At 38.6% G+C, this 14,251-nt stretch overlaps 1 protein-coding gene across 2 annotated transcripts in view; it reads left to right on the top strand.

Moving 5' to 3' along the window:
• Positions 1 to 14,251, top strand: part of ZFHX4 (zinc finger homeobox 4) — a 568,535-nt gene that overhangs the window by 89,054 nt on the left and 465,230 nt on the right. For both annotated transcript variants that reach the window (XM_033933303.1, XM_033933304.1), the window contains 2 exons: positions 1 to 318; positions 2,159 to 2,661. The exon at positions 1 to 318 is cut by the window's left edge and continues 2,306 nt beyond it. In XM_033933303.1, coding sequence (XP_033789194.1) covers positions 1 to 318; positions 2,159 to 2,661 — 821 coding nt within the window. The remainder of the gene's footprint in view (positions 319 to 2,158; positions 2,662 to 14,251) is intronic.

Genomic DNA, 14,251 nt, shown 5'->3' with positions numbered 1-14,251 from the left:
CATCTAAACCAAAACAAAAACCCACTTGGCGTTGTGAGGTTTGTGATTATGAAACCAATGTGGCAAGAAATCTTCGCATCCATATGACCAGTGAAAAGCACATGCACAATATGATGCTCTTGCAACAGAACATGAAACAGATCCAGCACAACCTGCATTTAGGCCTTGCACCAGCTGAAGCTGAGCTCTATCAGTACTACCTAGCCCAGAACATAGGCCTAACTGGAATGAAACTGGAAAACCCAGCTGACCCTCAAATGATGATAAATCCATTTCAGCTTGACCCAGCAACGGCTGCAGCACTGGCACCGGGACTTGGTTAGTATAGTAAAGTGTCTGTGTGAGTGTGTTTGTGTTTTTTGTATGTATTACAGCCCAGCAGTAATTAAGGGGTCCTTCTACTAAGGTGTGTTAATGGATTTAGTGCATGCTAATGGTTAGGATGTGCTAAAGCAGGGGTAGGGAACTCCGGTCCTCGAGAGCCGTATTCCAGTCGGGTTTTCAGGATTTCCCCAATGAATATGCATTGAAAGCAGTGCATGCAAATAGATCTCATGCATATTCATTGGGGAAATCCTGAAAATCCAACTGGAATACGGCTCTCGAGGATCGGAGTTCCCTACCCCTGCGCTAAAGCCATGCAGTTCATTCTATACCTATGCTCTGCACACATGCTACTTCATTAGCACACACTAAATCCATTAGGACATCTAAATAAAAGGACCCCATGATCTACTTCATTCTTTTTTCATACATTTAGAACCGGATTCTATATATAGTAGCCAAAATTGCAAGTGCATATCTGTGCACATTGCCGATTTGTGCGTGCAACTTAATTGTTCAGCAAGCCAAATCAGTGCCTTTAATTGCCTGTTAACAAGCAATTATTTGCACTAATTGGAATTTATGCACACAATTTTATAAGCATATTCTATAAAGTTCATGTAAATTCTAATGTGTAGATCTCAAAATGGGGTGTGGCCAGGAAAGGAGCATGGGAGAGTTATGGGCATTCCTAAAAGTTAGGCACACTTATAGATTATGCCTGATCTGCATACAGCTTAGATGTAGGCATTTAGACCTGGTTTTCATTGGCATAAATGCTTGTGCCCAAATGTTAGTCACATGGACGAGCCCTATGGGGCTGATTGTTTAAAGGGCACCTAAAGATAAAGAGGCTTAGGCGCCTAATTTAATTGGCAAAATCCCCTTAATAGCCTCAATAATTGGGCAATAGGCACCTATTCGATTCTATAAAACATAGGCACCTATTGCATGGTGCTTAGCAGTGTCTAATGCCTAAGTGGGCATTTCTATGAACAGAGATGACTTAGGTGCCGCTAAGGGTGATCTTTCAAAATTTAAACACCTGAAATTTAGGCCTTTAAAACCCTGGCCTACATTTCAGGCACCTAAGTTTTTACATAGGCGTCACTAGCCACAATTCTGTAAACAGCACCTAAGTGTGATTGACACACAGCTAGTACCATTTTTCTAGGTGCCGACCATTTATAGAATTATCCCCTATGTGTATTATTTGCCCTCTCACTTTGATAACCTATAATTGATAATTAAAATTTTGTAACAGAGATATTTTTTAAAAGCCCTTTTTTTTTTTTTAAATATATATATAGTTCATTTACCTAATATTAAACTAAACTTTGGATTTTGACAGGAAAGTTTGCAGTGAAATATTGTACTTTTAAATTGCATGTCTGAATTTAGCAGTTGACCAAAAAGTTTGGATTAATATGTATACATATATCGTAATGTCTTGAAAACATTCACTTGTGTGCACATATTTTGTAAACTTATTTTCAATAGCATGTAACAAAATCACAATTAGCACTGTATAAATTAATCTAGACTTTAAAAGCATAGCTGTTTTGTTATTTTATTGATCATCCATCATGCCTTTGAAAATACAAATTCCAGGGTGACATCATGCCCAGTAGGAATAATTAAAGCTATCTGATGAGGGAATTTAGAAGTTGAAAGGGATGATTGTAATTGATCCTGATTCAATCCTATTATAGCTTTTTATAGCTTAAGCTCTAGAGAAAGCAAACTCCTTGTCAAGGTTTTATTTTTCAAATTCCTTTATGTGTGCTGTGCTTCCTGGTCTCTACTTTTCTGTTTTAATTTTTTTTTTCTGTAGTAAATAATGATCTACCGCCCGAAATCCGGCTTGCCAGTGGTCAGCTAATGGGTGATGACCTGTCCCTCCTTACTGCAGGAGAGCTGTCACCTTATATCAGTGACCCAGCATTGAAACTATTCCAGTGTGCTGTTTGCAACAAATTCACTTCTGACAGCCTGGAGGCCCTAAATGTGCATGTGAGCAGCGAGCGCTCTCTCCCTGAAGAGGAGTGGAGGGCTGTAATTGGAGACATCTACCAGTGCAAGCTCTGTAACTACAACACTCAGCTGAAAGCTAACTTCCAGCTTCACTGCAAGACTGACAAACACATGCAGAAATATCAGCTGGTAGCTCACATCAAGGAAGGAGGCAAAACCAACGAGTGGAGGCTGAAGTGCATCGCCATTGGCAACCCGGTTCACCTGAAATGTAATGCTTGTGACTACTACACCAACAGCGTGGATAAATTGCGCTTACACACGACCAATCACAGGCATGAGTCAGCCCTGAAACTATATAAGGTAAGCAAGTGACATCACTTTCAGTTTGCACACAGAAAGAAAGGTAACTGTTTCAGTCCTGATGGGTATACACATTTGTTTATCAAACATAGACCCAAACATTTGAATAAGACTATAGTGCAAGCCTTCCAACTATCATTTCCTAAATAAAGTAGTATTATAGTAAAGCTAGCCTAGTTTGCCAAGTTACCAAAGAAATTTTTTTCCCATTTCAAATACATTATTAACTTTTTAAGTGGAACACCTTTCATACCCTCTGTATGAAAATGTTGGTTACATCTACTGTAGTATTTTTAATAGTCATTTTATGCAAATATTTAATTTCATTTGCCAACCTTATTTGTCTGCAGGCAGATAAAAACCCACACTACATATATCTTATACCTGCTGAAGCAGCAGATGAAAAAGAAGCCAGAATATTCATATTCAAACAAACTTAATGATGATCAGAAAAAAACAAAAACAAAACAAACACTCTTTTGGCATGTAGATCTGTTGACAGACACAACTGATCAAAATATAACTGTTTTCTCTCATTTGTCTATTGCAAACACATATATACTCAGAGTATGTTATTAGTGAGAGTGTTCAGAAGTAAATACCATCATCCTTTTGTCTGCCTATATTTCAAGTTTGTAATTACTTTCCATAAACATTTAAGGGTGTGGTGTAGATAAGTGTATTTGTAGAACAGCAAAGATATTGTTATCTTTAATGGAAAAGGCTATACAGAAGTAATGAATATGTGGGAGTGAGGAACACCATATATTACAGAACTTGTCATGACATTTTTTTCTAAGCACTAATTACTAGGTAATTTATCGTCTGCTCTGTATTTACTGGATTGGTTTGATTGTCCTGGTTCTTCTATAAAATGTAACATATTCATTTCCATGATGAATAATTTCGTAACTTATTAAAAACTTCTTTTGTCTAGAGGATATTAAGAATTCAGAAAATATTAAGAACCATTAGTCACTGTATCTTGTCCCAGACACGATTAGAAAATCCATTGTTAGTGCTATTGATTTATATTTGAAATCCGTGATAACTAAACTACTAGGAGCCAGCTGGTAATTAGCCCTCCCATTTCTTTAAATAAATTAACATTTTGGGCAAAGAAAGATATTTTTTAAAAAAGAATCCTAAGTATTTCTAGCTTGGCTGGAAGCTATATAATCATACTTTGATTATCTAGATTTTGCAAATGGTTGTTAATGTTTGCTATCTTTTTCTTTTAAGTGGTAGTTCTGAATCAACATATTCAAAGTAAATACTCTGTAATCAGATTTATAGCATAATGGATATTATGGTGCAGACAATAGTAATTGTAATAGTACACCAGCAGCCCTATTCACTTGGCTTTCTGTCCCATATTTTGCTTTTGGCAAAGATCCTTAGTTAAGAGGGACCTTGGTGGATAAATCTGCTCATATGCATTTTATAAAATATAATGCTGAATTATTCAGCATAGATGCCAAATGCTAATTGCACAGTTCTGCATCTATCTAGTCAGTGTGAAAAGTTGAAAAGCTTCAGTATAACTTAACATATTTGTAGAATGGCAGGTTTTTTGAGATTTCTGTCTTATAAAATCTTGAATCATTTGCTTATGTTAGTTTTTATTCTTTTATTACTCTGGTAATTAATGTATGAAAAGATTTTAGAGGATATAAATGAACTTTTTTTATGCCAGTGGTCATGGGCATATATCCAAGGGATGCCATTGAAAATATTTATAATGCATATTTACATTCTGGAAGCTGCCCTAATGCTTTCCTTTCACTAGCCCAGAATATAGCTCAGCAACATGAGCACAAGGAAACAGGGGGTTAAAAATCCATTTGACTTTGTAGAGTCATTACTGAAATGATATTATGCCTTATTAAGATGGTGTTCCAAAAAGAGTTATATTATGTGGTGGTAATGTTTGTACTTTATGCCTGTTTATTTATTGAACAAAGGACATTTGATTTTGGTGGTGATGGGAGGAGGGGGATGGGGACTACATTCTTCAAAATTTTACATGTCTGGGCTATCTATAAACAGAGCATTGTTGCCAAAGCTGAAGGGTTTGAATCTATATCCAGATGTCACCTTTAGACTAGGCACATTGAGACATTAAACCCAAACACCCGGTTTGCTGCTTTTTTTCCCCCCCTTAAATAAGTACATAATAAGATATATTTAAGGTGTTCCTATAATATAGCATCCAAATTGTGATAGCAATGTGACCACTAAGAACCAGAACAAAGGCAGTTTTATCCAAGTGAGCTCAGCTCAGGCTAAATGAAAGTCTAGCAGAGTTACATTTGGAATGCTGAATCTCAGTATTAGAACATGTAAACTACAGAGGAGCTGTGAATCCTTTAGCCAAATGCATCAAGAATCATTCAGCAACCCACCAAGTAAATACACAAAGGCTCCATAGCAACAAAGAGCATTGCCATTCTGTAGGAGGAAGAGGAAGCTATACTCTGTGCAAGTTCAGAAAGCACAGCTAAAATAGGAATTCTGCTGCTTGTTGTTGCTGTGTGCTTTCCATAATAAAATATCCTGATAATGCATATATGAATAGCAATGTTACTTATTTATGACACTCTGAATAAGAGGGTTCCTTTGGTGATGAACCAGTGGAAACAGTAAAGGGGATGAGACTTGATTTACAGCTTTTTCTGTGTGGTTACAATCAAAGTGGTTTACATATTTTAGACAGTTACCTATTTTGTACCTGGGGCAAGGAAGTGTTAAGTGGCTTGCTCAGAGTCACAAGGAGCTGCAGTGAAAATCAAACTCACCGCCTCAGGGTGCCAAGGCAGCAGCTCTAATCATTAGGCCACTCCTCCACACCTTTGTAAACAAAGGCCCCATGTTTGCAGAATGTGCTGTTGAAGGGCGAGGGAAATGCTCTGACACTCATAGGAATTGAATGAGCGTCAGAGCATTTACTTCGCTGGCCCGTGGTAAAACTCTCTACCGCTGTATGATAAAAGCCAGAGTAAATTTGCTACTATTTAAAAGCTCATCAAAGGCTGATTCACTACAAAAGAATAATCTACTCATTGGGGCCACAGTTTTCAACATGGACAGTAAACTGTTGGTGTCTTTTACTAAGGTGCGCTAGCCGATTTAACGCGTGTTAAATATTAGCGTGCACTGAATGCTAACACGTCCATTATATTCTATGGACGTGTTAGCATTTAGCACGTGCTAAATCAGCTAGCATGCCTTAGTAAAAGAGCCCCTGTGTTAGCAATAGTGTGACTTACCACACCTTTAAAAGCATTTTACACCTACAAATATAAAATACTTTAAAAACCAAATCCCCGCACCTTGTGTACTATCCTATATTTTTACATATATTTAATTTACCTAAAACAAGAGCGTGGTGCAGTGGTTAAAGCTACAGCCTCAGCACCCTGAGGTTGTGGGTTCAAACCCACGCTGCTCCTTGTGACCCTGGACAAGACACTTAATCCCTCATAGCCCCAAGTACATTAGCTGGATTGTGAGCCCACCAGGACAGGCAGGGAAAAATGTTTACGTATCTGAATAAATTCATATAAACCGTTCTGAGCTCCCTTGGGAGTACAGTATAGCAAATTGGATATATAAAATAACAGCCATATTCATTTAATTCATAAAGTAAAAGGATTCTCTTTACGTCAGAGGCAATCACAATGGCAGGATGTGGTACGTGGAAACCATAATTTTTAATGCAATATTTACTTCCCATTTCTTATGTGCTGATTGCTTTATGTGTCTGCTTAGAGCTTACTGGAAATTGAAAAGCACCAGTTAGCAGAGTCAGATATTCAGGTGTGCTTTCCTTTCATTGACAACATATTGATTTATAAAACAGTTACTCCTGTGAATTGCCCCGCACAGTCTGAGCAGATCACCTTGTTCCTCACACATTCCCCAGCACCAAGTGAAGCACAAAACAGGAGAATGGCCTAATTCCAATCTCTAAAGGCTGAAGGTTAAAGGTTAGCTAAGAAGCATCATCTGCCTAGCTGCTTAACCTTAAGCTGATCAATTTTAATGAAAATCTGTTTTACAGATGGGCTGGTAATGTCTTTGGCAGGATCTGGGGCAGTTTTCACAGAAGACCAATGCTAGTAAAACTGATTTCTTTATTTGTCCAGGACAACACCTCTGCTTTTATGTTTTAGGGTAGAAGGCATGTGGGATATGAAAGTTTGGCAGAGCACCCAGACGTACAAAGTATTGATGGCCTTTCCATATGGGCTATGGGCTTACTAAACAGAATACCTCTATGTCTATTTTTAATGATAATTCAAGAAACAAACAAAGTTGTATTCATTTTGTGGCTTTTTTTTTTTTTTTTTTTTTTAACCTTGAACCTTAAAAAAGCCATAGAAATGTTATTTTGTAATATCCTTGAGAATTAAAATACCTATCTTACGGTTCACGGTAGAGCTTTCTGGAATGTTGAAAGTCCTAAACTAGCTGGGACTGAATGTTTTTCCTTAGTTAACTCTGCTTTGTATCTTCACTAGTCTGAGCCATGCCTGTCTGATTCAGTTATAGTGCAGTAATCACAATGTGATAAGACAGAAAAGATTATGAGGGAGGATTTCTAATTTTGTAGCCAGTGAATATTAAATATGACTTACAAAATCAGCACTTCAACATTTTACCCCCATGAATACTAACTTCTGAACTAACGACATATCATACAGGCTTGGTGGTTTTTTTTTCTTTCCTTTTAATTGTTATGCCTACTGAAGAACTTTTTTGCATTCTGGTTTTGCAGTCTTCTGTAAACCCTTTTTCTCTTTGCCATCTCTCCCACCCCATCATGCTTATAGCCCTAGTTCTCAAAACAATTTTGCTGTCTGTATAAATTCACTGCCCATAAAAAGAACAGGGGTGCTTCAAGAGCATTAAAACTTAGTTTAAAAAGGAGAACACTTTGTAGCTTTGTCTTGTCCACTAGTGAGCATGAGTCAGTTTGGAAAGTGCTCAATAAAATGAAATACAGTAATTGCAAATGTAAAACAACACTTAGTGAAATAATAGAACAAGCAAGGCTTTTAGTATGTTTTACAGGCTAGATTTATGGTGTATTCCTGGGTCACTTAGGGCCAAGAATTTTTCATGGTCAGCTGGTTGCTGTTGCCAGTTTGCATTTTCCTTCATAGGATGCTAACATTTTGCAGAACCTATTCCTTAGCTAAGTCTGGATATTCCTGTGGCTATTTTTTCCTTAAAGTGAGGTGTCCAGTGCTTTTTTTGCTCAAAGCTAGAGGCAATGCCTTGTTTAATTACTCCAGCTTTTTCTGATTCGCTTACCAGCAAAACAGAATAGCTCATTTTGATTCCCTGTTTGCCTATTTGGATGTTTAATCTTCTTGGGGGGAAGGGGCATCAATGAATGCATTTCTTGTCTCTCACGAGGGAAGGGATACCAGAGGGACCTGGTCCTTGGGTAACTTTTAGCACAGCATTCCCCTAAGGAACATTGCTCAGATTTTCTCATTATCTATGCTATGGATGACAGCACCACTTGTTACAGAAAAGAAATTTGGGGAAAAAATGAGGGACAGAAGTCAAAATGGATCAGCAGCACAAGCCACTATATTCCTGATAGTTTATTCAGCATAAAATGATACTTTGGTCTGGTATTAACACAGACTCCCATTCTTTTCACTTTCATTACTCTGTACCAGCATTCCAATTTTGAAATCAAATATACCAGATATGTGTAGTTCCAATTATTGAACTGTCATTGTCCCAGTATGATGGTAAAAGAGATCAGAAGGCAATGCAGCATTTATTTGCATAAAAGCCATTTTGCCCAGGGAAATTGTACTATGTCTGTACATCAGAGGAGCCAAGCCATACTTTGCTTAATCGTATTCAAGCCATTGGTCTACAACAGAAAAGAATAACTCTTGTTTATCTCTCAAAATAGGTTTTTTCATCAAAGCATAAATCTTAATATGGAAATTGCACTTTTTAAAAATATATTACTTTCAAATCTGTATCCTTTTCAGGATTAAAGTGGTGTGCCAAAATTTAAATCTAGTTAGCTGGATCTTTTTATTTGAGTGTTTTGTAATTTATCTAATAATGGTGTTTCCTCACTTAATGAGAGGAGACTAATGTGAAGGACCTGTTTTGCATAAAAAAAACAAGGTGTGTGCATTGGAGTTATACGATATATAAATGTTTTTAGGAATGTGAAGATTAGCAGGCAGCAGTTCTACAACCAGAAATTCCAATTTCAAATCATAATGCTGAGAAAGAAAGAGAGAGAGACTATTTCATGCTTAACATCTTAAACCTTATTTTCAGAAGCATTTCTTACCATCTTTTCTGTGTCAGACCTGTTTTGGAAATGAGATCAATTATCCACATTTTTTTTTAATTGCACTCTCAGACCTGCACTGCTTGTTTTTAGTTTAATCTGAAAATCTGAACTCATGCTTCATCTGATTTTAGCTATTTGTTTTTACTGTATAATCATTCTAGCATTGCATTTTTAAAGGGGAGGGGAAACGGTTCATAGTAAGTGCTCTGTCGTTCAGTGCATGGCTGTTTATGTGAGTGTGTGCTATTGATATGGTAATAGCTCAGTATTTAGGAATAATTTGGTACTTTTGTACATAATGCGACAAATAATTTATTATGAATTTTGAAACATCACGGCTTTAGATGCAATTATGCCTGTCTGTTGAAGTTTGGCATGCTGAGCTGCAGTTTTTGTGGTATAATTGATACCTGGCTATTGTGTTGTAGTACTACAGTGTCAGTACACTTACATTGTAGATGGAAGGTCCAAGTACAAGAGATATATCTTAGCTTTCAGGGCCAGATTTATATCTCATATAGCCCTAGGCACATGATAATTACTTTTAGTGCTTTTTTCTGCTGGTGAGAAGTAGGAGGGAGATACTTCTCTAGGGGAAGGGTAAAAATTATGCTACTATAATGGTAAATTCCATTCCACCCAAAAAAAGAGAGAAAATTTACCAGATTTTCATTCAATAATATTGTCAGTTTGTTTATACATTTTAAAAATTCTCTTTCCCACCCTGTTTTAATTTACATGTGTATGATATAAGTGATTTTCTACTTTGTGCATTGACTGAAAATTGTTTGAGCTACCTGTTAGGGAGGGTAATTTTCAAAGCCATTTATGTGGTGAGCTTTTACAAAATTTCCTTCCTTATACATTGATAAACTTGCACACACTTAAGGCTAAGTTTATGACAGGACACTTGTGTGGAAAGTTAAAAAATACACCTGTTTGCCTTTACAAAATAGGAATCCAGAACCAGCGCTAATAGTACACAAATGCTCTTGAATAAATCTATAAGAAGCCACATAAAGGGCTCCTTTTACTAAACCACAGTAGAAGTTTCTATCTTGGGCCAGTGAGGTGAATGCTCCAACGCTCATAGGAATTCTATGAGCATTGGAGCATTTACCTCGTTGGCCCACGGTAGAAACTTGTACTGCGCTTTAATAAAAGCCAGCAAAAGTTAGGTGGCAGAATGTGTGTAAATGCTGCTATTGTAGTCATTTAAGTGCAAATACTGACACATATGCATGTAAATTGCTAGCATAATGGCTAAGCACAATTCTGGAAGCATGCACTTATAGCATGTAGTTTATGGATGGCCATTCATATAGGCAGAGCATGGGTGGAGCACATCATTATATATGCAGATTATAGAATACTATAATTCGCATGCATTCTTTCCTGAACTAGGTGCAAGCATTTACACCAGTATAAGTGTTCACACCTAGAATATGGACACCTTCATGGTATATAACACCAGTATTCTATAAAGAAATATAGGTGCCTAATTTCTTTATAGAATAGATTACTATAGGAGTGTTTTAGATGACTAAAAGTAGGTACCACTTTATGAAATTGCCCTCCTTTAAACATTTCTTATACTGTAATACCTGTGTGTACATTGCAATTTCATCTCTGCTCAACTCAAGCCATACCCAAGGAATGCTTACATGCGTATCATGTAAAAGTAAATGCTCTCTTTCTATACACCTATTTTTGGGGCGTATATATGCTCATGTAATTTTATAGGAGCTATTTTCATACACTTAGGGGCTCATAATCGAAACAGAAAAACGTCTATTGGCACTTGGATGATCTAAAAGACAAGTCTTCCAAGTGCCAATAATCGAACCGGGTTTTAGATGTATTTAAAAATGACCTAGGCCTTCACAATGCTGCTGAACGACCAGAGCTAAAAGGAGCGTGTCAGGAGGAGTGTTGAGGGTGGGATTTGGGCAGGACGTGGGCCGTCCTAGACTTAGTCGTACTGCATGTATAACCAAAAGTTTTACAACATTGCCTAGACGGAACGTGGATGTTGTGACTTAAGCCATCTAAAACCAGGTCTAAGTCACAAAAGGTATCCAAAGTGACCAGATAAGCACTGCAGACACAAAGTACCGACCCCACACACACTGCCCCAGTGATCACTGACCCCCCCCCCACCCCCTTAAAAATCGTAATAACAACTTTACATATCTGCCTCCAGAACATCAGCACCTGGCAGCCTGGCATAGGAAAGCCTAGTAGAGCTGCCTAGAGATGGCTTAAGTGGTCTTGGGAGTGGGTTAGTGAACCATGGAGAGGAGGACCCAGGCCCATAAGCCACTCTAATAACTGCATTCATGGTGAAAAATGTGGACCCCCAAAAAAACCCTAACCCTTTTGTACTGCCATATAAGTGGCTCCTGCAGCCATAAGGGCTATTGGGATGGTAGACAGGTGGGTCTAGATTCTGGGGGTGTTTTGGGGGGCTCACCATGACCTATAAGGGAGCTGTAGTGAGATGTGTATGTGGGACCCTTTTTATGAAGTTTGCAGCAGTGCCCTGTAAGTTACCCCACTACTCTGGTACCATGTCTGGGTGTCCAGTCCATCATTTTTCTGGCTCCTCCTGCACCCAAAAGGTCTTTTTTTTAGGTGTTTGTGACTTGGATGAATTTATGGATGAAAATGGGATATAAAGATGGATGACTTAGCGGTCTGGACGATCAGACAGCTGGATGTACAATAAGATGATTTTCGGAAAAAAAAAAATATGTTGGACGTATTTTTTGAAAATGGACCTTTTCCCATGTCCGACTTTTGTCCGACTTTAGGCAACTTGTGACTTAGGCCCCAAATGGACTTAGACGTTTCTTTTGATTATGCCCCTCTAGATCAAATTATGCACTAAGAAAGTATTTAAGTGGAGACAATACAGCATTACTAATCTCAACAATTAGAGTAACAAAGGACACTTGGAAGATTACTGGTTAAGAGCATGTACTACAGCTGCGTTGTCATAAAATAGTATCACTCGCCGATTCTGTAGACGAGGCCCCCAGATCCATAAAGCAACTCACACTGGAAACAATTCCAACATTGTCACATTGGTACACCATCCTCTAGCCCACCACCACTCAGGCAACGGCTGTACATACCACTGCCCTCCAAAATACAATCCAAAACCCAGCCCTCCTTAGGCATCCTTAAACAATTTCAGATCCATCGATTGCACTGCAGGCTGCTGCCATAAACATACTCTGTTAAAGGGCTCCAAAAACGACAATCAAAATCTCAAATCTTCCTTCACAGCCCATGTCAAGCGCACCTTGAAGTGTGGGCGCTAGAAATCCGCTGATAGCAAAGCAACCCACTGAGAAAAAGCCATGCCCATATGAATGACAAGAGCCACAAAATTAAAATGCCCCACTAAAGACTGAATCACATTTAAACATAATTTCTTCTTCAGACATGCACTCCTAATAGCAAAACCTTTTCAACTGGCAATTGCTAGTGCATGCAACTGGAGTTCAACTCAATCCCCAATAATACCAATGAGGTGGAAGGTCCTTCCATTTTGTCACCTGCCAATGGGATCCCGAATGCCACAGCTAGATACAAAGAAATCTATATAGACAGGACTCAGCACTGCATACTACAAAAAAACCAAACAAACCGAAACCACTCCCACTGTGCCTCGCATCTTGCAATGCAATCACTGCCATGCTGCCTGCTGGACAACAATGGCACAGAGCTCGCCAACAAAATGTTGAGCCGAGTGAACAACTCCCGTGCACCACAGCCAAGCCTAAATCACTGCCAAATTCGACCCCAAACCCTGGATACTTGTGGCCAACCCTGGGAAATGCAGCAATGTCCCTTCCTGTGCCCGAAGCAGACTGCAGCGAGTCAGGGCCATATGCCTCCTCCTGTGCCCTAACCCAAACTGCCAGATAAAAGAAAACAAAGTCTCTTTTGGTTTGATGCGATTACAGAATACAACACAGAAGAAGAAAAAATGAACAATAAAATTAGATCACAGTTTTAGCTAAAGTGCCTAAGAAGTTAAATGAAGAACTGTATATTAAAGGAAAGAAAAATAAAATAAAACATTACAAAAAAAGGCAGAAAGGGAAAAAGTATAATAAGTTAGCATAAGAAAGTAACTAGCACAAGTAATTTGCATAAATTAGCAGATATAATAAACTCAGAAGGAATCAAAATAAAATATTATTCCAGTCAGAGAAGAAATTAAACTTTAGTTCAGTTCATGTAGAATGGAGCTAAAACTGTATCTGCACTTGTATCTGCATACTTTTCACTATGTGGATATTGCTAGATTTTGAAAATATTTCTCACTAATGGGGGCAGCTATATGGCATTAAAAACAAGGTTGGCCACCCGAGCCTTTACCTAACCAAAATTCTTAGTTGTTTGAATGGCAGGAGCTTATCCCTGCTCCCCCCACTCTGCCTGTCTTCAAGTGGTTTGACATGTGAGAACAGGTACTTTTTTGTTTCTTATAAGATAAAGGAAGTACCTGCTATCACATTTCACATTGATCATGTGTGATAGCAGTAGAGCTGGCTGAAGATGAGCAATATAGTAGGAGTGAAGGAACAAGTTCCCACCATTTTTCAGTAATTGAGGCATTTGGGCAGATGAGGCTAGGTCTGGGAGAAGGCTGGGGGCTGAATCTAGCATTTGATGAGTTGGGGGTGGAAGAAGGAGCTTGGGATTGATGGCACATGCTGGTAGTGGGAGGAGGAGGAAGATGCTAGGAAAAGGGCATACAGGGCATAGGAGGCTTGGGACTGACATGTGAGATAGGGATGAGAGAATGAGAAGGGGGGGGGGTAAAGATGGGAGGAAGGGGATAGAAGATGCTGTTGAAGGGAGTTGATGTAGCAGATGGATAATGGGGGGGGGGGGAGGGTGCATAGAGTGGGAATGGGAGAAGGGAGCTGATGCCAGAGAAGTGAAAAGGTAAAAGGACGTTGAAGATACTGTAGGAAGAGAGGTGAAGGAAGAGTAGATACAGAAGAAAGAAGAGAAGGAGAGGCAGAGGGACAGATTTTGCAGTAAAGGCTGGGCAAATTAATATTATAGAAGGAAAAAGATGGCTAGGTGCGGAAAAGGGAGAAGGGAGTTTGGGAAGATGCAGGTGCAGTGGATGGAAGGGCAGAAAGAGGTAGAGGGCTATGTAGAAGGTGAAAGATAGAGAAATGGGACAGATCTATGAAGGAGGATAAAAATGGGAAGGTAAAAGTG

Source organism: Geotrypetes seraphini, chromosome 2 (assembly GCF_902459505.1).
Source record: "Geotrypetes seraphini chromosome 2, aGeoSer1.1, whole genome shotgun sequence".
NCBI lineage: Eukaryota > Metazoa > Chordata > Amphibia > Gymnophiona > Dermophiidae > Geotrypetes > Geotrypetes seraphini.
The sequence above is the reverse complement of the archived record's forward strand: the minus strand, read 5'-3'. Positions and strand labels throughout refer to the sequence as shown.